Source organism: Molossus molossus, unplaced genomic scaffold (genome assembly GCF_014108415.1).
Source record: "Molossus molossus isolate mMolMol1 unplaced genomic scaffold, mMolMol1.p scaffold_m16_p_21, whole genome shotgun sequence".
NCBI lineage: Eukaryota > Metazoa > Chordata > Mammalia > Chiroptera > Molossidae > Molossus > Molossus molossus.
This window is the reverse complement of record NW_023425357.1, coordinates 13,088,470-13,113,127: the sequence shown is the minus strand read 5'-3', so window position 1 is coordinate 13,113,127 and position 24,658 is coordinate 13,088,470. Positions and strand designations below refer to the sequence as shown.

Here is a 24,658-nt window from a genome sequence, read left to right as displayed (position 1 = left end):
TGGAGAAAAATAAAATCTGCAAAAGAGGTGGGGTATGTAGGTGAGGAGTGATGCTGAACTTCAACCAGGGAGTTAGGGACAACTCACTGAGAAGAGGACCCTCGAGTGAGACTGAAAGGCAGTGCTGGTATGCCCCTGCAGCCTGGCTGGAGAGCAGGCAGACAGCTCAGCAGGATGACAGTGCCGTGCTGAGGTGTGTTCATGCACCATGAGAATGGGGTGTGCGAGGGGGAGAGCAGATGAGGTCAGAGGAGCAATGGGGGCAGCTCATGTGAGGCCAAAGGATACCGTAAGGATTTGGCTTTTATTCTCAGTCAGGTGGGAGCCAGCAGAGGGTTTGAAGTAGGGGATGCTGTGCTCTCACAGGATCACTCTGGAACCATATTGGGAATGGACTGTAGGGGGGCCAAGGGCAAGGGCAGGGAGGCACTGAGGGTGCTGAGGAGGTGAGAAAGGGCTGGGTTCTGGGTATGGTATTTTGAAGGTGGAGCCACCAGGATTTGCCAAGAGATCAGACAGAGGGTGTGAAAGAAGGGTAGCTCCACATATTTGGGCCTGAGCAACCCGAATGATGGCGTTGCCTGGTAGGGGGCAGAATCTCCATGTTGGACACCTGCGATACGTGTGCATCCATGTGGAGAGGTCGAGTATTGAGCTGCATTTACAAATCCTGGGTTCAGGGAGAGGCCCCTGTAAGATACACATTCAGGGGCTATGGTAGGCAGTCCCCAAGATCCCATCCCCTGGTGTTGTCACCCATGTGCAAGCCCCTCTGCCTCTGTATCGAGGTTGCTGTATGACCACCAGAACGGGCCAAGTCAGCTGACACACTGACTTTTGCCTGGCTCCCTCTCAGATCACTCACTCAGGGAAGTCCCCTGCTATGGTGTGGACACTCAAACAGCCCTGTGGAGAGGTCCTTGTGTGAGGAACTGAGGTCACCTGCCAGCTGCCATGTGAATGCGTGTATCAATCATGTTCTTCATTTTCTGTATCTTAGGATGTTTTGACATCTTTAAAATCTTGCTGACCAGGGAGAGACTGCCTCTCCCAGAGGGAGCCCATTCTTAGAGATAGATAGCAAAGGGCTACGGACTCACCTTCCATATGCAAACCAACCAATCCCAAGTCCACACCCCACCCACGCCCTTCATCCACCTCTCTCCCACACACCAGCTGCCCTGACTCACCTGGGACCAGGTACCAGACAACTGGAGACCACTCCCCTGGCCCAGAGCCCTCTGACGTTATCCACACAAGCCAGTTCTAAGCTGTTTCCCTGCCCTGCCTTGTCTTTCCAGTGGAAACCCGGTGAAGGCTCGGCCTAGGCTTCCCCGCTCGCTCCTGCACAAACCCAGTGCTTCCCACATAGCCCTGTGTGGTGTGGTGGGCTCTCCTCTTGGGAAACGCTAAATAATAAAAATCTTTTTTCAATGTCATTGGCTTCTCCACGCCATCACTCACTCACCTCCAAATACTAAAATCCCACAGGTATGTTTTGAGACAGTGAGCCAGCCTAGAAGTGGCTTCTCCAGCCCCAACTGAGCATTCAGCCAACATCGCGATCATGTCCTCATCAGAACCACCCAGCTGAGCTGCTCCCAGATTCCTGACCCACAGAAACTGTGAATTGATATGTCTGTTTGCTCTTTTAAGCTGCTAAATTTGGAGACAATTTGGCACATGGCAATGGATAACTAATACAGGAGTCCAGCGCAGAGGTGGTCTTACAAACCATGTGGTTCGATGGGATGAGCAAGGAGAGAAGAGGTCATTCCGGGCTCGAGCAGAGGAGTCCCCACAAAGCAGTGGCCGGGGGTAGGAGGGAAAAGAGTGGGTTTTGAGGACAGAATGATGGGCTGAGCTGAGGCCTATCACTACCTCACGTGTGGTGAGGCCTGAGACTCTGGCGCTGGATGTCAGCCGCGGAGGATGCTGGTGACAGGAGTGGCTTCGGCGGAGAGGTGGGGCAGCAGCTGGATTGGAGTGTGTCCAAGAGTGAGTGGGAGGAGAGGAGCTGGGAACAGCGGGTAGACAGTCTCTCAAGGTTGTCAGGGAAGGGAAGGGGGCGGTGGAGGCTGGGAGGGTAGGAGGAGTTGAGAGATTTTTGAAGATGGAAGAAAGGACAGCACGTTTCTATGCTGCCCACCTTGATCCAGTAAAGAGGAGCAAGTGACACACAGAAGTAAGGAGAGACCTGCTGAGGGAGACCCTGGGGCCAGATAGGCGCCCTCGCTAGGAGCGTGGACCTTCACCTCAGCAGAGCAGAAGCAAGGTCATCAGCCAAAAGTGAGAACCGGGAGGAGGGGCTGGAGGCTGGCAGGGGGAGGGAAGGAGTGCAGGTCACCAACGGGTCTGGCAGTGAGGAGTACCCTGCCTACCTGGCAGCACTGGGGCCCGGACACGGGGTGAGGCCAGCCAGCAATCCAGTCTGGGTCAGCTGCACTCCCGTCACCTCTCTCCTCCTGTTTCTTCTTGTGTTACCACCTCTGCCCACCTACGTCCTTCTCACTGTTTCCCGCATCCTCTTCGCTGCCTCTGCCCCCTTCCTCTTCTATACTCCTCATGGCTGTGGATTCTCCCCCAGGCTGTCTGCTCTCTTCTCTTCTTGATCTCTTTTACCCCTGGACTTTCCCAGATCCCCTCACCTCCCTAACTCCCCGGCCCCTCCTCGCTGCCTGTTTTCCTCCAGTGAGACCCCGGTGCCACAGTCTTCATGCCCCCCCTGCCTCCCTCCGTCCCCCATCCCACTCTCCCCCTCTGGGTTCCACTCTCCCCCCACATCCTTTGCCAGCCTCCTCACCTCTTCGGACTCTGCCGACCTCCGCGTGGACCATATGAACTCCATGACGGCCACGAAGACAGCAATGATGAGGCCACAGATGAGCACAACAAAAATGCCGCCAATGTTCTCCATGCCCAGACCTGGGGGCGGGGGGAGAGCCAGGGGTCGGGCTGTGCGGGCACAGGGGCTGTGAGGGGTCTTCGGGAGGGCACAGCGTGCAGGGTGGCTGACCTTTAGCTCGATGGTCCTCCTCCTTGGGGCACCGGCCCCCCTCCCACCATTTGCGCTTCAGAATCTCCAGCCGGTTGTTCTCCTGAAGCTGCAGGATGGCCAGTGTGATCTCATCCCGGAAGGGGGAGCCTGGACCGGGCACACGAGGCGGGGAACGCCATCAGGGCCCTGGAGCCCTGCCCACCAAACCCCCTGCTCCCTGACCTCAGACCCTCCTCCTGTCTCTGCCATGTCCCCAGGGTCTGCCCTGTCACCTGTGAGTTTGACCACTCCTCCCCTGCAGCCATACTGGGCCCTGCCCCACACCTTATCCCATTTGTCATGGTCCCCTCCTCCCTAGGCTCTTCTCCACACAGCAGCCAGAGGGACAATTTCAGAAACAGAGTCAGAGGTCACACCTCTCTCATGCTTTAAACTCTCCAGGGGCTTCCCGGTGCTGTGAGAACACCGTTCTTTCCTGACCTACAAGCTCCTAGCTGCTGGCCGGGCCGCCTGGGGCTCTGCCGCCCCCACAGCTCTGGGCTGCAGCCACACTGGCCTCCTGGCTGTTCCTCGAGTCCTCCAGGAGCCATCCCGCCCTAGCAGCTGTCGCTCTGCCTGGATGTTCCTTCTCTCGATTCACTCCGCTCTGCTCATGAGGTGCCTCCTTGCAGGGTCTTCTCCGACTGGCTTTATTTAAAATGACACCACACACTCTACTCCCTGTCAGTTTCTTCCCCTTAATTTACTTCAGAGAGGTTGTCACCATCTGACATCACATTATAAAGCCGTGTTCTCTGTCAGTTTGCTGTCTGTGCCTCTAATATAGGGCAGGAGGGTGGGGCTTGGCAGCTCCCCACTGTGTGGTCCCAGCATCCAGCACATGCCCGGCACACAGCTGGGCCTCAGACTCCCGGCCACACCTCTCCTCTGCATGCCCCAACCCTGGACCACCTGTCTCCTCCCCTCAGACCAACCTTGGGCTCCAAACTCCCCACGCCTACTCTCTCCTGTGCTCATTTCTTCATTCACTTCTTGAACATCTCCCAGTGCCAGGAACTCGGGATACAGGCGAATGGGGTGATTCGTATTTATCAGGCATCTACTGTGTGCCAGACCCTTGGTTTACAGAAATTTATTCAAGCCTCATGGTCATCCGCTATGGATGGGTTTAAAAGCTAACATGTCAAAATGTGGTGACAAAATTGGCGGTGCACTTCCAGCACTGAGTCCTGGAAAAGCATGTCTAAGTCCCCCTGGCAAGTCTGTCCATTCGCCAATACTTCCTCCCTCCCTTCCATCCATCCAACGATATCCGCCATCCATTTTCTGAGCACCTGTTCTGAGCCAGGCTGTGGGTTTAGTGCAGAGAATATGAAGTAAATAAAACCAGGTCCTCACCCTCGGGCCCTGGAGCCAATGTGGGAGGCGCCAAGCCTCCGGGCCTGAGATGCTACCTGTGCAGTCTCCTGGTGCTCTCCCAACAGCCCTGCGGGGCTGCACTCATTTGCAGGTTGAGGGTGCAGAAGCTCAAGAAGGTGATGTCACCAGCCCAAGGCCACACAGCCAGGAGGGCACATCCACAACACACCAAGCCTGTCCCCGGCCTACAACTAAGTCCCCAGCCCTGCCACCACCATACCCAGCGGCATGCCGATGCCGTAGCCCTTGGTGTCGAGGAGGCCCCCGATCTGGGTGAGGTTGCAGTTGAGGCGCCGGTGGTACTCGTTCATGGTGGACTCGAGCAGGAAGGCGTAGCGAGAGTTGAGGACGCGGGCGATGCCTTCCTCCGTGCTCTTGACGAACACACTGGGCTGCTTCGACTGCATGTAGTTCCACATCCGCTGGTATGTCTGGTACCGGGAATTCTGGGCAGAGTGAGCACGAGGAGAAGAGGTGAGGAGCTTTCCACCCCTGCCCTTCCCCTGCCCTCCAGCAAGTCTCCCTCAACCCAAGAGAGAGCAAGGAGACCAGAGGAAGATAGAGGAGAAACCAGATAGACAGATTGCTCGAGGCCAGGTCCAAGTCATCCCACCCCCAGCCCATCAAGGACCCCGAGGCCCAAAGGCTTGGGAAGAAGGGGTCATGGTCTATTTTTCAACCCTTCTTCTCTCTTCCATCCTGTGCCTGGCTTAGCCTTGACACCAGCCCTGGCTGCCCAGTGCTCCCAGGACTTACTCATAGAACGGGGGAGCAGATACTCAACCCCCAAATCTACCTGGGCCCAGCCTGGTTCAGGAAGACCCAAGTCCCTGCCGAATAGGACAGCTTACTTCCTACAGGCCTTGCAGGACCTTCTGGGAATGACCACCACCTGATGCCTGCCCCTCACACCCACCTCTCCCTCTTTGATCTGAGCTCCAGACTTTGCTCTTCCTTGGTACCCCACAGGCCCCCCCCCGTGCCTTGGCAACCTCCCAACCCTCTTCCAAAGGTCTCCCACCTGGGAACTGGTCCAGCCACCCACCTGAGAGACCTAGGAACTCACCCCTCTCCTCCTCTCCTGCTTACCCCTTCAGCCAAGCAGCCCCTGCCCAACTCCACACCTCCTCTCCACTCATCTACCCCCAACTGCCCCAAAGGGAACTTTCAGCTTTTAAAGGGGTCACCCCTCAACCGTTCCCACATCCCCACTCACACGGTCCAGTCTCAGTCCTATCCCCCGGCATTCGAGGCCTCTGCAGTTTCTCACCCAAACCTCCTCGCCAGCTTTGCTTTCCTTTTGCTCTCTTCCCACCACCCCAGAATGCATATGGACCAGCTCCCATCACCTTAAAGGGCCTCCCCCCTCCTCTGCTGGCCCACTTGGCCAAGCCTGACCCTAGCAGCGCCCTGGACCCCATCTGGCCTGTCCTGCACTGATTCAACATTAAACCCCACACCTGCCCCCTTTCCTCCATTCCCTGGGTGAAAGTCCAGTTTTCCCAGCCAGACAGTAGACTCTTCGAGAGTATGAGTGTGTCTTCTGATCCCTGGCCTCCCCGACCTTTAGGACAGTCAGTTCCTCTGACCCAGGAGGCCCTTCCCAGCCCACCCTGAGCTGTTATGCATGGCAGGGATCCTGACACCAAGCCTAGGTGGCTTTGGGGGCCCCACCTGGAAGAAGGTCATGGTGGAGCCAGCGTGGATGGTGCCGTACTCGATGTTGGTCTGGTCTGCCAGGTCGTCAGCCGACTCCACAGGCACCTCCATGCGCTGCACGGTGAGGAAGGCGGCCAGGTTGGCCGTGTAGGAGGAGATGATGATCAAGGTGAAGGCCCACCTGAGGGGTGGGAGGGGTGAGCTACCAGCTGGAGCCACCCTGCCCGTGGCCATGGGCCCCAGTGGTGGTGCCCCCCTCAGTAACCTGGCACATAGAAAGCTCAATGACAGCCAATCAGTGGAGAGACTAGGGGCCTAGATTCTGGAGCGAGACTCTCTCAGTTTAAATATTACTTCCAGACACAGGAGAATAAGATGGTCTGGAAATATCCTTCCACCTAGAAAAACTAGAAAACTAGACAGAATATAGAAAACTATTTCAATACATAGGACAACAGGCATCCCAGGACTGTGATCCCTGAGAAAAAAACAAACGAAGTGAGCCCTGTCGTTGCCAAGGCTGCCGGCTGGATTCATTTACAGACTGCAGCGCCAGGAAGGAAGGAAAGCCCAGTCTGGCAGGCTCGCTGAGTTGTGGAGATGGAGATCAGAAATCAGGAAGGCCAGGATGGCTGGGATTTGTGGGATAGAGCACCCAAAAGGAGAGCTGCACAGAGAGGGTTCCAGAAGTCTGCAGGGGCCCCCTTGAGTCTTTGGCTGAATAGCAATCTGTATACACACAGGGTGAAATTACAGTGGCCAGACAAGAACAACTTTCAAAGAGAGAACAATTCCCAGGGCTAGGAATCTTTTGAGCTCCTTCCAGCCAGAGTAGAGAGATCTCACTGGATTCATGAAACATTCAGTAGAGACCCAAAAGGACACCTTAGAAATAGAGTTAGCTTAGCCCTAGAATAAAGGCTACATTAAACCTGCAATAAAAGAACTTTAAAACAGGCCTGGAAAGGATAGAAATAATCTAAAAGTAACTTAACTGCCTGCCATAAAAGTCCAAGACTCTTTTAAGTCAGTACATTCAACAATGTAAACAGTGTAAAATTCACAATGTATGTCATCCAGTAAAAAAATTACCAGTTAACCCTGGCTGGGTGGCTCAGTTGGTTGGAGCATCATCTCATGCACCAAAAGGTTGCAGGTTCAATTCCCAGTTGGGGAGCATATGAGAAGCAACCATTTGTGTTTCTGTTTCACATCAATGTCTTTCTCTCTCTCGCAAATCAATAAACCTATCTTCAGGCGAGAATTAAAAAAAAAAAAAAATGACCAGATATACAAAAGCAAAGGAAACTGTAACCAAGAACAAAAATCAGTCAAATGAAACAGACCCAGAACTGGCAGAGATGACAAGGACATTAAACAGGTATTATAAAAATGTTCAGAATGCTCAAGGATATAAAGAAAGACATGAATAGAATGCAGAGGGAAATGGAAGATATAAAACAGAAGTGAATGGAACTTCCAGAGATGAAACACACAATACCTAAGAGGGAAATTTTACTGGAAGGGATTACAAAGATTAGGCAGAAAAGAACAGGGACTTGGAAGAAAGCAGAAGAATCTATCCAAATGAAACACAGAAAGGAAAAAATGACTGACAATGAGCACAGAGCCTGAGTGGCCTAGGAAATAATATTAAGCGGTCTCACATATGTGGCTGGAGTCCCAGAAAGAGAGAAGAGATAGTGGATAATAGAAAATATACATATTTGAAAAAGTACTGGCCAAACATTCAAATTTGATGAAAACTATAAACGCGCAGATCCAAGAAGCTTTATAAACCCTAATAGGATAAACAGACATACAAACAAAACACATCAAGGCACATTATAATCAACTGCTGAAAACCAGTGATAGAGAGAAAATCTAAAAAGCACCAGAAGTGGGGGTAAATATATTACACATAGAGAATCAAAAATAAGAGTGGAGGCCCTGGCCGGTTTGGCTCAGCGGTTAGAGCATCGGCCCGCAGACCAGAGAGACCCAGGTTCAGTTCCCGCTAAGGGCACGTACCTCAGTTGAGGTTTGTCCCCGGCCCTGGTTGGGGTCATGTGGGTGGCAGCCATTCGACGTGTCTCTGTCACATTGATGTTTCTTTCTCTCTTCTTCCCTCTCTCCCTCCCGCTCTGTTTGAAGATAAATGCAAAAAATGTCCTCGGGTGAGGATAAAAAAAAAAGTAAGAGTGATAGCAGAGTTCTTGTCAGGAAGTATGCAGATAATGAAACAACATGCTGAAAGGGGAAAACCCCGCCAACCTAAAAGGCATGAAGAGCACCAGAAATGGTAGATGTGTGGGTCAATATAAAAGACATATTCCTCATTTAAAAACTTTATCTGTTGAAGTAAACACACACACTCCTACTGTATTGTGGGATTCATAAGATAAGTAGAAGTAAAACCGTGACCACAGTAGCTCGAAGGAGGGGAAGGAGTTACGGATGTGCACTCTTGTAAGGGTTTGACATCTTATGCGAAGGGGCATAATGGTACTTGAGAGTACTCTGTGATAATTAAAGATGCATGTGGTAAACCCAGAACAACTACCAAGAAAAAATAAAACAAAGAGGTATAATTAATAAGTGAAGAGAGGGCATAAAACAGAATTTAAAAAATCTCAATAAGTCCAAAAGGGAGGGAAAAGAAAGAAATGGGAACAAAGAACAGAGAGGACAAACAGAAGACAAACAGCAAGCTGGCAGATATAAACCTGACCATATCAATAATTACAAGAAGGGTCTCAATCGGGTTGTCAAACTATGGACCACAGGCCAAATCTGGTTTGCCATCTGTTTTGGTACACAAGCTAAGAATCGTTTTCACATTTTCAAATAATTCAAAAGTAAGCAAAAGAAGAGTAATAGTTCATGACACATGACATATAGAATCCAAATTGCAGTGTCAGTGTCCATAAATAAAGATTTATGGGAACACAGCCACCCTCTCATTTGTGTGTTGTCTGTGGCTGCCTTCACACTATAGTCAGAGTTGAGTAGTTGCTACAGCAAAGCCTTAAATATTTACTATCTGGCCCAATAAAGACAGTTTGCCAACCCCTGCTCCATGGCCTAAGTACATGGGGTTCCTAAAAGAAACCCACTCTAAATATGATGTACAGGTAGGTTGGAAGTGACAGGATGGGAAAAAGATGTACTATGCAAATACTAAGCATAAGAAAACATGGCTACATTAATATTCAAGGTAACCTCAGAACAAGGACCGTTACTAGGAATAAACAGGGACATTATAATGACAAAGGGATCAATTCATCAAGAGGACATAATAATCCTAAACACGTATGCATCTAAATTATAGAGCTTCAAAATTCATGAAGCAAAAACTGATACAACTGAAAAGAAAAATAGATACAATTTCTCCACAATTACAGGTGGAGATTTCAACACGCCTCTCTCAATAATTGCTAGAACAAGTAGACAGAAAATCAGTAAGGCTACAGAAGACCTGAATAACACTATCAACCTACTGGCCCTGTTTGCCATTTATAGAACACTGCCCCCGCCAACAGCACAGCTTAGGCAAGTGCACACAGAACAGCTACCGGGACCGGCTACATGCTGAGCCACAGAACAAGTCTCAATCAATTTCAAAGGATTAAAATCCTACAGAGAATGTTCTCTGACAACAATGGAACTAAACTAGAAATCAATAATAGAAAGATCTCTGGCCCTGGCCAGTTTTGCTCAGTGGTTAGAGCGTTGGCCTGTGGTCCAGGGAGACCCAGATTCAGTTCCTGCTAAGGGCACGTACATCAGTTGCAGTTTGTCCCCAGCCCTGGTTGGGTCATGTGGGAGGCAGCCACTCGATGTGTTCCTTTCACGTCAATGTTTCTTTCTCTCTCTCTCTCTCTCTCCTTCCCACTCTATCTGAACAAAAAATGTCCTCCGGTGAGGATTAAAAAAAAAGATCTCTGGAAAACCCCCAAATCCTGGCTCCATCATTGCCTGGCTGTGTGACCTTGGACTCACCTGTGAGGTAAGTACAGTCATAGGTCCCTCCTCACAGGGCTGTTGTAAGAGTTACATCTGTGCAAGTGTGTGCTCTCGTCCTGGCGACTCAGAACTGACTCAGAACCACTGGCCTGCCTAGGTGACCCAAGGATAGCCACTGTCTTTCACACCCTGGCCCTCTCTGTCCTAACACCTGGCAGGTGAGAAAGGCCAGGTCTCTGCAGATGGTATAGATCTGTGGGGCCTGAAGACAGGGAGATGCTGAGAGGGCCTCCCAGGTCACACCTCCTCCCGCAGATAACAATGAAAACAGCCCTGGACAGTGTGGCTCAGTTGGTTGGGTGTGGTCCTGTGCACCAGGAGGTTGCCAGTTCGACTCCCGATTCCAGGTCAAGGGCACATGCTCGGGTTGAGGGCTCAGTCCCTGGTAGGGAGAGTGCAGGATTGAGCAGAACAATGTTGTAGTCTCTCTGCACCGCAGGCCGACACTCCAACTGCTGAGCCAAACCGGCCAGGGCGGGACCAATGTTGTAGTCTCACATCGATGCTTCTCTCTCCCTCTCCCTTCCTCTCTCAACAAGAATCAATAAACTATTCTTAAAAAATAATAATGATGAAAACAGCAGCTGTCCTTTGCTGAGCTCACATGCACAGCACTGTGCAAGGCACTGGGGTGGGGGTGGATAGGAGGACAAGCGATTAATAATAAAGCCTCCTGCAAATGAAAACCAAAACCCAATACCCAGAGACCCAGAGTCTGACACCTCCTACCTTCTCTCCAGAAACAAAATCTCTTCAACCCCAATGTTGTAATTCACTCAAGACAAAATTATTTCGTGCCTGGCAGACATCAGGCACCACCTAGACCCTGAAAACTTTCATCTGGGGTGTGAAGTAGGCAGAAGGAAGCACCCCCCCCCCCGGAAGATGTCTACACCCTGATCCCTGGAGTTTGTATGCTCCCTCACAGCGTAGATGGGTCTTTGCAGATGTGATGAAGTTAAGGATCTTGAGATGGGAGGGAATCCTAAATTAGCCAGGTGGGCTCAGTGAAATCACGAGGGTCCCTATAAGTGGAAGAAGGAGGTCAGAGTCAGAGAGAATTTGAAGATGTTGTGCTGTGGCTTTGAAGTTGGAGGAGGGATCACATGCTAAGAAGGCAGGTGGCTTCTAAACACTAGAAAAGGCAAGGAAACGGATTCTCCCCTGGAGCCTCCAGAAGAACCAAACGGCCAACACCGTGCTTTTAACCCAGTGAGATCGATTTCAAACTGCTGACCTGCAGAACCTTGTGATATTTTAGCCACTAACGCTGTGTCCCGTGCAGCAGCAGCACTAGGAAACAAATACAGAGCACAGCACTTGGAATGCTGCAAATCCCAAAGGCTGGAAAACATCAAGACTCCAAAGTTTCCAAGTCAGTGGACCGAGTGAATTGCAAACGACGCCATATGGTAGTTAGTCCCGCTTAATTGGGAGAGAGAAAAACCTGCCACCGTAACAGTTAGTCTAGAATTAAACAAGTTTTAAATTAGGCTATATCTTTCGTACAAAAGATGACATCCCTGTGTTCATGTTTCTGTTTACTTGTTTATTCTCGGCTCCTCTGCCTCTTGAGTGACTGCTGATGCAGGAATTCCGACTGACAGGTGGAGGTGAGGCAGAAGCGCCCCTTGAGCGGGCCCGATGTCTGGGATTGCCCTGGAGAAGTCACCAAAGGCCTAGGGAGCAGGGCTGGCTGGGGGAGTGGCAGTGGGGCCGGAGCCCAGCTTGGCCGGAACCCAGCTTGGCCGGCCCTGCCCTGCCTCTAGCCGAATGCATGCTCTATAGTACATCACTCCCTCTCTGCATCTGCCTGAGACACCATGAGTTGTTGGTGTCCGTTCTCTGACCTTAGCTTCTCAGAGCTTGTCATGGGGCAAACTAAGTTCTGTCCAAGCTACCAGGCCCTCATGGGGCTCTGAGAGACCAGGCGTCCCTGTCTGGGCCTTGGCCTCAGGACAGTGAAGGGTGTCCTGGCTCAAGGATTCGCAGGCGCTGTGGTTGCCAGGGCAATGTCCGAAGCAGTGATAGCATTGGTACTACTCTGATTCTGACCCTGCATGTCAGCAGAGCACTTTTCTATAACAGCCTCACTGAACCAGAGCCATGGGCATTTTTATCCCCATTTTTCAGGTGAGACTGAGGCATACAGAGGGAATGTGGCCTACCCAAGGTCACACAGCTAGTGAGAGACAGTGTGGGGCTCAGCTCTCCCTACCCATTCCCTGCCACACAGCTGGCAGTGGGGACCAGGTATCCACCCAGGCCCCAGAGTGCCCCTCCCACCCCTAGGTGGGTAGACAGAAAGCCTCTTACCAGACTCCGCTGACACAGCGCGTGGACAGCGCCCGGGGCATGATCTCCGAGCCCTGCTGCATGAAGCCCCCGACGGGGAACCAGAGGCTGTTGCCCAGCGTGTACTGGTTCTCCAGGATGTGGGGGCGTGCCCGCAGGCACGGGTGTGGGTTATACCACTCGTAGGGGCTCAGCCTGCAGAGAGATGTGGTGGGGGAGGGTGAAGGGGGCCAAGGGGTAGGGAAAGGAGAGAAACAAGAATGAGACAGCACACCGTGATCAGAAGAGATGGGGGAGAGACAGGACACAGAAGGAAAAGAGACCAAGAGATGAACAGAGAGACACACACGTGAAGAGGTAGAAAGAGAGACACACGGAAAGAGGGGTCAGAGACACACAGAGGTGAAGAGACACAGAGAAGAGGCAGAAAGAGGCAGAAAGAATCACAGAGAAACAGAGAAAGACAGAAAGAATGGTAAAGGGAGTGGCCGGAGAGAGAACCACAGAGCGAGTCGGAGCCACGGGGTGAAATGCAGAGACAGGGCCAGGACGGGGAAGGGAGGTGCAGAGAGTCAGAGGCCCCGAGTAAAGGCGGAGGATGGTGCAGACAGATGACAGAACATGCAGGTGAGTCAGGGGCCCTGGCTCAGGCCTCCTCTCTGCCCCCTCTTCCCGGGCAGCAGGCAGTGGGCTCACCTGGCAGCCAGGAACAGGATGCAGCTGACAGCCAGGTAGGCAAGAAGCATGAATAGCCACACAGCAGGGGAGAAGGGGTCCAGGAAGGAGAAGTAGCCAGGCTTGCGCCCCTGTGAGGAAAGGGAATGAGACCCCAAGCCACCCTGACCTGAGTCAACGAATGCCAACCCCTGCTCCCCCGCCCCCACCAGGGGCCCGTGAGCCCCACGGGCCCTTCCCAGGTCCAGCCCACAGCCTCTCTTTCCCTTGGGGATGCAGGCATGTGGGCCCCACTGCCAGCCCCTGCCTCCAGCCTCCATGTCTCCACGGAAACCGTACCATGTGCACTCGGTAGAGGATGCTGATCCCCAGGGTCATGAAGGGTTTGGAGAAGTCGATGACCTTTTCCCGCTCAGCTGTGATGGTGAATGCAGCCACAGCCAGGTCTGCCTTCTGCTGGAGGGGAAGTAGGTGGGGGCAGAGAGGTGGCAGGGAGACAGACGGGCAGTTAGGGAGAAATGCACAGAAAGCAACTATGAGAGAATTTCAGAAGCCAAATGAGGCAAAGAGAAGAGGAAGGAGGGGTGAGGAGCCTGGACTGGCTCCAGGAGTGCCTCTAATTGGACCCTCATCACCTCACATCTGCTGTAAGAGGCTTCTGCGGCCTGTTTCCTGCCTGGCTGCCCCGCCCCCACCCAAACCTTCCCACCCGTCAAGGTCATCATTAACGTGTTGCTCTACAAACCCTGTGGCTGACCCTCACCTCCCACCACAACTCCGGGGTCCGAGAGAGAACTTGCGATTGGAGTTGAGATGCCAGCACGCCAGCCCACTCAGGACCCTCTTGGAGCCTTAGTTTTGTCTGTCTTAGTTAACATTTGTCAGATGCTTACTGTCCCAGGCTCCACGCCAAACAGCACTGTCTAGATTACTTGTGTACTCCTCCAAGCAGCTCCCTGAGTGCCACTACTAGATCCATGCTATGGATGGAGAAACTGAGTCTCAGAGGCAATGGCACTAGCAAATGAAGGCGGGAACTATGACCTCTACCCTCCTGCCCCTGGCAGGCACTAGCAGCCTAGATGTGTGCATTAAGGTACCCTCTCAATACAGGCCCTGTGCCCAGCTCAACTGAGATCATGACCTCAAGGGAGCTGCACGTGGTCTCGAGTAGGGGAGGGGTGCCTGGGGTGCAGGTCTGAACTGGAGAAGGGTGGGAGGAGGGTAGGGTGAGACAGAGAGTAGGGCTGGGGTCTGGCTGGCACACCTAGAATCCCTGATCCATCTCGCTCTGCCCAAGTGGACATTAGCTGGCCTTTGGCTGTGGGCAGGACACAGGCTGGGGAAAAACCTGGCACTTCTCACACCCTTCCCCCCCCCCCCCGACATACATATGCACTGCACAGTACATGGTCACATCTACACCACCACTACCATGTGCTCACCACGCTGCACCCACACGTGTGTGCCCAGACAGGCTGACCAGTGACGCACCACCCACACAGACACAGGCAGACAGATGCGTGCCCTGTACACAAATGTAGGGAGCAGAGAGCCCACACTGGCACATGTGGCCCTCACATGCATACATACATGATGACCCAGGCAAGGCAGGGTGCTGGGAAGGGCCTAGTGAGGAAGCAGGGAGCCCAGCTCTGCCCTGAGCTCGCTGGGTGACCTCAGGCAGGGGCCGCATCTATGGGCCTCAGTTCGCTCATCTGTAAAATAGGGGTGAGGGTTGGGACTTGGCTCCCAGAATGTCCCTTTAGGCATAATGACTCCAAATTCAAGCAGAGACCTCCCTCTGGGGCTGAACTAAGAGTCAAGGTCTGGATCACTGGCCCGGGGGGAGACGGGCACTCATCCTGAAGGGGCTGAGACTGAGAGCACATGAGGTGATAGAGGCTCAGGCAGAACCCAGCGGGGAGAGAGGCACAGGCTCGAAAGATAACCACAAGGCAGAGAGAGGTGGCACAAGCTGAAAACAAAACCAAGGTCAAAGAGAGAGTGTGTGGGCCCAGAATGAAATGCAGGGTCAGGCAGAGATAAGACAGGTCTCAAAGACAATTTAATGAAAGGGAAGAGAAGTCCGACCCAAAAGATAAACCAAGAGGCATGAGAGACGGCACGGTCAAACAACTAACACAGGGCGAGAGAAAGGTGGCACCGGCCTCGGTGTGACTTGGGAGCAGAGTGGCACAGCCCCAACACAGAATGCAGAGGCGGTGAAGTGCGGCAGGGGCCCAGAACACGGCGGGATTTGGAGAACGCCCTTGGGAATCCCTGGTTGTTGAGAGTAAAGAGCATTTCCCCCCTTTCTTGTGCACTGCCACTTTCATGATTAATAAGTGAACTGTCAAGAATAATCACAGCTAATACAGGAATCCAATTATCTTTATGCACCCATGGGAGTTATGTCCTGGGGAGGCCTTCCTGGGGGCCCAAGTCCCCATTTCAGAAAGCAGGAGGCAGTGGCGTCCTGGAGAAGGACCCAGGTGGTCCCCAGGCCAGGTGCTTAGGAGCCCGAATTGCCCCAAGGCCTGCAGGGCTACCGTTCCTTTCTGTTCCATCCCTGGCTTGCTCACTAGCTTCCTCTCCCACTGAGACCTGGCCTCAGGCCAAATACCTGAGCTGACCTGCTTCTCTTTCCCACATTCTCCTCATCTCCCCTAGTGGTGAGGGCAGCAGCTCTGCTTCCTTCGATCTGTCCACTTCCTCCACCTCCAGCCCCAGGTCCAGAGCACCAGGATCTTTCTCCTAACAGCATTAGCCTCCCTGGCCTCCCTATCACCATTCGTAACCCCTAATCCAAATGGAGAGTCCCCCATCTAAAATCCAGTGGTGGCTTCCCACTTTCATGGCTAAGAGGCTCTACATGACCTGAGACCCACCTGCCCACCGGCCTCACCTCATGGCCTTTCCCCTCACCTACTCGCCTCCAGCTCACCGTGGTCACCTTTTGCTCTTCAAAAGCCAGCTCATGGCCCTTGCACACGCTCTTCCCCAACTCCTCCTCACCATTCAAGACTTAGCTCATACCTCACCCCTTCGGCCCTGCCCACAACAGCTTCTAGACCCCACTCACCCTGCCCCAGGGTCCTCTCTCTCATTACCCATCATCCTATTTTACATTCTTCTTAACACTACTGGAGATGACCCTGTTTGCCTATTAATGGACTGTTTTCCCTACTAAATTACAAACTCCTTGCCTATCTAGTTAGCAGCGCACCCCAGAGTCTACACACAGTAGGTTCCCAACAAATACTGCTTGGTTCTGACCAAGTCTGGCCTCTCTGAACAAACCCAAGGCTGCTCTGACTCCCCATGGAATTCCTGGGCCTCTAGTGCCAGCTATGTTCTGTCCTCTGCACCTCTGAGCATGCCACTCCCTGGCCAGAGACGTCCAGAGGCTGTTACACGGCACTTACCCACGGCCAGAGCTCCAGGGCTTTCCCTCCCTGGAGTGTCTCCATTAGTCCCCAGAGCAACCCTCATGCGGAGGGACTGACAAGGATGCCATCTTACACATGAAGACACCGAGGCACAGTGAAGGTAAGGACCTCACTCTAGTTGACCCCAGGATTCAGAACCACACGCCCTCTGAGGGGGCTTCCCCTGTCTGCTGCTCCCGCCCCTCCTTCCACGCCCAGGGCATCTGAGGTCAGGGTCCAGGTGTGAGACTCCTCCCTGGAGTCCAGAAGTGAGTGCTGAGTGACTAGAGGGAGCGAATCCTGTCTCCACCCTCTCCCTAAGGTCATCCCAGGCGGATGGAGCTCGAAGCATCCTTGACAGTCCCTCCACCGCATCTGTCCTCAAGTCCCCCAAACCCCCTGGAATCATGCTGCTTCTCTCCGCCTCCACTGCCCCTGCCCAAATCACGTCTCTCAGGATGGAAAAACTTGTGTCTGCCTCCCCAGCCACCCGACAGCAGCCCGAGGAACCCCAGTCACACCACCACTGCTCACACGTTGCAACAACCTCGTTCTCCTTACACTCTCAGCCAGGGTACTCCTCAGCCGGCCCCATGAGGCCCGCACCCTCCAGCCGCTACCTCACCCGCTGTAGACAAAATGTTTGTGTCCCCCAAATTCCTGTTGAAATCTTAACCCCCAATGTGATGGTATTTGGGTGGGGGCCTCTGGGAGATGACTAGGTCGTGAGGGGGAAACCCCCACGAATGGGATCAGTGTCCTTACAAAAGAGGCTCCAGAGGGCCCCTCACCCATCTGCCATGTGAGAGAGACAGCCAGAAGACGGCCGTCTGTGAGTCCTTACCAGACACCAAATCAGCCGACACCTTGATCTTGGGCTTCCCAGCCTCTAGAACTGTGACAAATAAATGTTGTTTACAAGCCACCTAGTCTACGGTACTTTGTTACAGCAGCCTGAACAGATGAAGACCCGCCCCCCCGCCCCACCTCCCCACGTAACAGGCCCTCTGCCCTTTCTGTCTGTTCATTCATTTCCTGCTTGACAAATATTTTCGGAACACCCACCACTGGCCACACAGTTCTAGCTTTGGGAATACAACAGGGAATATAAATATATAATGTCAAGAAGCAACAAACACTATGAAGAAAAATCAAGCAGGGCAGCATGGTCCAGACTGCCATCCGCCACCACTGCAGGGCGGTCTTGGAACAAGCGGGAAGAAAGTGCGGGGGCCAGGTGTGAGAAGACCTGGGGAGGAAGTTCCAGGCTGCAGGGCAGCGGGCACGGTCCCTGAGGTGGGCAGCGACTTGCAGTGTCCTGGGTGGCTGGGCAGAATGGAGGCATGGAGAATGCAGCAGGGCAGGACCAGGGCCAGGCAGGACCTTGCAGGCCAGGGTAAGGGGGCTGGGTTCTACTCCAAGGGTAACAGGACATCCCATCAGAGGGTGACATAATCTGACCACTGTGAGAATAGACCACAGAGGCAAGAATGGAAGGGGCTGAATTACACCTCCCAAAGGCCCCCACCCAAATACCATCACACTGGGGGTTAAGATTTCAACATGAATTTTGGGGGACATAAATATTTTGTCTACGGCAGTGGTTGTAGATGCTGGGGGTGGGGCTAAGTGGTGGCAGAGAGAGGTGGTCAGATGTGGCTTTCACTCTGAAACAGGGACAAATTCTTTTTTTTTTTTATCCTCATCGGAGGACATTTTTCCATTTTTGTTCAGATAGAGTGGGAGGGGGAGAGAGAGAGAGAAACATTGATGTGAAAGGGACACATTGAGTGGCTGCCACCCACATGACCCAACCAGGACCAGGGACAAACTGCTACCAAGGTATGTGCCCTTAGTGGAAACTGAACCCGGGTCTCTCTGGACCGTAGGCCTACGCTCTAACCGCTGAGCCAAACCAGCCAGGGCACAAATTCACTTTTTAAAATACGTTTTTAAAATTGATTTTAGAGAGAGAAGAAAGGAGAAGGAGAGAGAGAGAGAAACACCACATCAATCACCTGCCTCCTGCATGTCCCTTACTGGGGATCAAGCCCACAACTCGGGCATGTGCCCTGGCCGGGAATCAAACCAGCGACCTCTCGGTGCACTGGTGCACGGGATGACGCTCAACCGAGCCACACCAGCCAGGGCCAGACAGATTCTTAAATGCTCCAAGTTCCTTCCAGGCTCCGCTCACCTTTCTTTCTTTTTTTTTTTTTTATCCTCACCCGAGGACATTTTTCCATTTTTTACTCAGATAGAGCGGGAAGGACAGAGAGGAAGAGAGAGAAAATTGATGTGAAAGGGACACATCGAGTGGCCGCCACCCACACGACCCAACCAGGGCTGGGGACAAACTGCAACCGAAGTACATGCCCTTAGCAGGAACCGAACCCGGGTCTCTGTGGACCGCAGGCTGACGCTCTAACCGCTGAGCCAAACAGGCCAGGGCTCACCTTTCAAACCCCCTTCCACCTCCTCCTCTTCCCCCTTCATTTCCCAGCGCACACCTATTAGAGGAGACTTCCCTCCCCATGGGGACCCCAACAATAGTTTAACTCCCTAGAATGAAAGCAGGAAGAATTCAAACCATGAGCCACCTGTAGAATGACAGTGTTGCTGTCTAAATGCCCCAAAGCCAACCAAACCACTTGCGACTGTCTGCAAGCCCAAACCCGCCTCTACACCAGCTCTGGGAGAACCGGCTTCGCTTCGCCAGGGCTCCCTGCCAGCCTCTGCCAAGAGGCTGCAGGCTGGAGGAGGGGGAAGAGATCTCTTTCCTGTCTACTCTCGGGTCCCCAGCCTCCTTTCTGCATCCACAGCAGCGGTTCTTCCTGGGACAGCAGAGGAATCCAGTTTGCAGCTTCCTAACACTTGCAGAACCAGCCTCGTGGAGCTCAGGGGCACCAGAGCCGGCTGGCAAACAACACCCCCTCTTCATTTCCAGTAGTTTCTTTGTTCCTTCAGAACTAGGGACTTGGCCACTCCCTGCCTTGCTTCCTCCATGAGAGCAAGGGTGAGGCCAAGTTCAGCCCACCTGCCTGATTTTGTAAATAAAGTTTTGTTGGAACACAGCCATGCCCATTTGTTTATGTGTCTATGACTCCTTTCCCTACAACAGAATAGTTGAGTAGTTGTGACAATATGGCCCAAAGCCAGAAATATTTACTCTCTGGCCCTTTACAGAAAAAGTGCTGCCTCTGAAACTGTCCCCAAGGCCCGCTTAGCTCCGACTCTCCAGTAGGCTGACAGCAGCCCAGCCGAGGCTCTCCTGTTGTTTCTTCTATCCTAAGCCCTTCCTTGTTTCACTGTCCCCAGCTTTAATGTATTCTCAAAATCAAAAAAGAAAGAAAGACAAAGTCTTGCTGATCCCTGCCTTGGAGTTCAAATTTATCCTCCCAGCTACTTAGTGAATGACTTTATTCCTAGTAAATAATTCTCTTCATTCAAATATCTGGCATGGCCTGTCTCCTGGCAGGATCCTGACTGATGCAAAAATGACGACACACAGGTCACATGAGTGCTCGGGCCACATGGTCACTCAGCTGCCCACGGGAGGGCCCAGTAAGGAGCAGCTTCTCAAAAGAATAGTCTGTTATCTGCAGAAGACAGCGTGATTTGCTCTAAACCCTAGACGTCTAAGCTGTGAATCACCGCTGGGTGGCTGCAGCCCTGCCAGCCCCCAGCTCTCTGATTGCTGGGTCAGCAGCCCAGGTGGCAGATCAGCTTGCGCAGCTGGCTCTGGGCCTCCCTCACAGTGAAAAGCCCAACGGGTTGTTTGGTAAATGAGCTGAAGTAGCACACGCAACTCAGACCCAGGTAAAAGTTGCTGCCCAAATCCAAAAACCAGCCAAGCAGCACCCCGCGTCCGAGCTCTGCATTTCAGCTCGGTTTGGGCCCCTCATCTGTGTTCCTAAATTTTAATCCTTCCAACTTCTTCCCCTGTTCCCTCAGCTCTCAGCTCTCAGCCTTCCTACAGCTGCTACCTCCATGATCCCTTCGGGGTTTTCTGGTGTTTTTCTTTTTTTTTTTCTCTTCAGCCAGCTGGTTAACAACTTTCCACCTAGTTAACAATTCTCACATCGAATTTTCTCTGTGGAAGTAGCTGGTGCTTTTCATCTCCAGGCTGGAGCCTGACCGACAGATGTCAGCAGTGGGTTTGGTTTACTGCCACCCTTTTCCCAAATGCTACTTCCTGCTCAGTGTAGTACCTGTGTGGACTGTTGAGATCAAGTCCTCCGTGGCCTATCCGAGGACAGGAAGCAGGAGAGCTGAAGTTGCTCTGAGGCAAGACTGAAGGCATGGGAGTGCTCCTGCTTCCGGTGGTGGTCCGGGGGAAGCAGCGCAGAGAAAAAGCATTTGCCAAGTCAGTAGCTCACACCAGCTGCCAAGGGCTGTGCTGACCTGCTCCAGTCAAGATACTTCATTTGGGCCAACAACTGCAATTGGAGTCCCACCTGACTACATTTATAATAATCCACAGGCATTCTCCAAGACCCATCTGCCTTCTGCACAGACCACAAAGTCCAGCTGACCAGGGGTGAGATCACTATCTCGGCTTCTTTCAAGCCATTAATGGTGGCACTAATCGCTGCAATTCCCCCAAAGGATGTAGAATTGCTTTTGGATTACTATCCTGGGAAAGATGGGGAATTCTAGGAGCTTCCACTTGGCTCTTGCTACCATAATGACCCTGACTCCACGGGTCAGCTCCGCCAGCTGCCACATGTATCTATTCCAATTACACAACCAAGACCAGGGAAAACACAGGGTGAGTCCATGGGCCTAGTGGGCCCATTTTGAGTTGAACTTGGGCTCATACCCAATCTATCACCTGACCACATAAGCCCCACTGTGTTCACCAGTCAAAGCAAGAAAAGTCAGAATGATAGGCCATCTATGAAATAGACAGCGGCCTTGGCCGGTTTTGCTCAGTGGTTAGAGCATCGGCCCGGGACCAAAGAGTCACGGGTTCGAGTACAGTCAAGGGCATGTACCTCAGTTGTGGTTCGGTCCCAGGTCCTGCTCAGGGTCGTGGGAGGCAACCAATTGATGTGTTTCTCTGTCTCTCTCACATGGATGTTTTCTCTCTCTCTCTCCCTCCCATTCTATCTGAAGATAAGTGAAAAAATATCCTCAGGTGAGGATTAAAAAAAAAAAAAAAAGACAGAGGGTTGTTTAAATATCTAAATATTTCAAAAGCCAATCAGTGCTGAAAAGGAGCCTATTTAGAAACTGGTGGAGTCTTTCTCGAAAGCAGTTCAACAATATGCAACCAAAGCCTTGCATACTGTTCACGGAGTCATTCTAGTCAGAGAATCAATCAAAGCTTTTGTTCATGAAGATGTTTGTTTACAGTTGTTTATAATAGCACAAACAAAAAAACACCTGGAAACAACTAAACATAAAAAATGCTTCACTAATTACAGTACATCCATGCAGGGATTAACATGCAGCCATGTAGCATCCTGTTTAGGTGAAAACTATAAGATACCATTTTTAGCTTTTCAGATTGGCGAAGACCTTTTTAAAAGATTGATAATACCCACTGTTGGCAAGAGTGTAGGAAGCTTGACATTCTTGTGCACTTCTGGTGGAAGTATATTGGTGGAACCTTTCTGAACAGCCATTTGGCAGTGTAAACTTGAAAAGCATTCATACCCTTTGACCCAGTGCTTCCACTGCTTGGAATTCATCCCTCAGAAACACACCCACAAATCCAGACCCAGCTGATGGTGGCATTGCCTACACTAGCAAAAACTGGAAACAACCCAAATATCCATCAATAGGGGATGAGTTAAATAATGCACGCTCAGCCTCACAATGAAATCCATCTCTCTCCACTTGAATTTCAATTAGGCATCTCAAAGGATCCACGTCCAGAGATAACTTCCTTCTCTGACCCCACCAGACCTCTCACATCTTCCCAAGTTGGAAACCGGCCTCACCATTCACCCAGCTGCTCAGGCCAAACCCTGCAGTCAGCCTCGATTCCTCAGTGCCTCTCTTCCTCCTGCGCATATCTGATCCAACGGCACGCCTGACTCAGCCACCACTTACGCACAAGCCAGCATCTGCTCTCTTCCAAAACATCCAGTGGCCTCCTAAAGGGACCATCCTGTCTCTACTCTTGTCCCATTACAGTTACTTCTCAAGAGTAGTGAGAGTAATAATTTTTTTAGAGACTTTCTTTCTTCCTTTCATTTATTTTAGAAAGAGGAAGGGAGAGAAAGAGAGAGAGAAGAGAGAAACACAGATATGAGAGAGAAACATCCAACAGCTGCCTTTTGCATGCCCCCTATTGTGGATCACCCCTGCAACCCAGGCATGTTGCCCTAACTGCAAATCAAACCAGTGACCTTGCCCTGGCCAGTTTGGCTCAGTGGTTGGAGCATCAGCCTGCAGACAAGAGAGTCTGGGGTTCGGTTCCTGCTAGGGGTACGTACCAAAAAAAAAAACCCGTGACCTTTTGGTGCGTGGAACGATGCTCTACCAGCTAAGCCACACCATCCAGGGCAAGAGTAATAATTTTTAAATGATTTAAAAATTAAATCAAGCCCTGGCCAGTTTGGTTCAGCGGTTAGAGCGTCGGCCTGTGGTCCTGAGAGATCTGGGTTCGGTTCCCGCTAAGGGCGCGTACCTCGGTTGCAGTTTGTCCCCGGCCCTGGTCGGTTGTGCGGGTGGCAGCCACTCGATGTGTTCCTTTCACATCGGTGTTTCTCTCTCTCTCTCTGTTCCTCTCTCTCCCTCCCACTCTACCTGAACAAAAAATGGAAAAATGTCCTCGGGTGAGGATAAAAAAATAAAAAATAAATAAAAATAAAAAATAAAAATTAAATCAAGGTTGCACATCCACACAATGGAAGATTATTCAACCCTGAAAAGGAATGAAGCGCTGATAGATGCCATTATGTGAATGGACCTCAAATACCCTATGTTGAGTGAAAAAAGCCAGACACAAAAGGCCACATGTTGAATGATTCCAATTATATGAAATAGGTAAATCCAGGGAAATAGAGAGCAGATTGGTGGTTGCCAGGGGCCTGGGAAAGGAGAAATGGGGACTGTTTCATGGGCTTGAAATATTTTAGGGGAGGTGATGAAAACGTATTGGAACTAGATAGAGATGATGGTTATACAACACTGTGAATACACTAAATGCCACTGAATTGTATATTTTTAAATATTTTTATTAATTTTCTTTTTCTTTTTTTTAGAGAGAAAGAGAGGAAGGGAGGGAGAGAAAAACATCGACGTGAGAGAGAAACATCGATCTGCTGCCTTCTGCACACCTCCTACTGGGGATCAAGCCCGTCACCTGGGCATGCACCCTGACTGGGAATCAAACCTGGACCTCTCAGTCCATGGGACAATGCTCAATCCACTGAGCCACACTGGCCAGGCCTGAAATGTATACTTTAAGATGGTTAATTTTGTTACATGAATTTCACCTCAAAAAAAATAAAAGAGCCCTAGCCGGTTTGGCTCAGCCGTTAGAGCGTCGGCCCGTGGTCCAGAGAGACCCGGGTTTGGTTCCCACTAAGGGCACATGCCTTGGTTGCAGTTTGTACCTGGCCCTGGCTGGGGTCATGTGGGTGGCAATCAGTCGATATGTCTCTCTCACATTAATGTTTTTCTCTCTCTCTTCCTCCCTTTCTCCTTCTTGCTCTATCTGAAGATAAACGCAAAAATGTCCTTGGGTGAGGATAAAAAAATAAATTAATTTAAAAAAAAAAAGAAAAAACAAATTAGATCACAGCACATTCTCTGCTTAAAACCTTTCCATGGCTTCCCAACACAATACAATAATATCCAAACTCCTTACCCGCAAGATCCTCATGAACGGGGGCTCTGCTCTGGAACCTTGCACTCTCCCTCACCCACTCCCCACAAAACTCTGAGGGAGGTCCTATCATCCCCATTTCAGAGAGATGAAAGGGCTTGATCACGGGGGAACTAGGGCACCAGAGGCTGGCTCTGCCTGGCCCCCACCCAGCTCGCAGCTCCAGTGCCGTGGTGGAGGGAGCACTCCCACTGCCCCAGCTGCACAGTGCTGGGGGCTGATCATGCTCCACTCTGGAGGTGAAAGAACCCCTCACCCAGGGTCCCGACCCTCCCTGATGTCAGTCTTCTGCAACTGTGCACAGGTGGGTTT

General features: G+C 51.7%; 1 protein-coding gene across 2 annotated transcripts in view; it reads right to left on the bottom strand.

Moving 5' to 3' along the window:
• GRIK5 (glutamate ionotropic receptor kainate type subunit 5) overlaps window positions 1–24,658 on the bottom strand; it is a 53,915-nt gene that overhangs the window by 1,575 nt on the left and 27,682 nt on the right. The window contains exons 13-19 of one of the 2 annotated variants that reach the window (XM_036275580.1): window positions 13,412–13,528; window positions 13,094–13,203; window positions 12,419–12,592; window positions 6,092–6,257; window positions 4,638–4,863; window positions 3,017–3,145; window positions 2,804–2,925 (exon numbers count right to left, since the gene is read on the bottom strand). In XM_036275580.1, the coding sequence (XP_036131473.1) occupies window positions 2,804–2,925; window positions 3,017–3,145; window positions 4,638–4,863; window positions 6,092–6,257; window positions 12,419–12,592; window positions 13,094–13,203; window positions 13,412–13,528 (1,044 nt within the window). The remainder of the gene's footprint in view (window positions 1–2,803; window positions 2,926–3,016; window positions 3,146–4,637; window positions 4,864–6,091; window positions 6,258–12,418; window positions 12,593–13,093; window positions 13,204–13,411; window positions 13,529–24,658) is intronic. The other variant, XM_036275579.1, reaches the window with a different exon arrangement.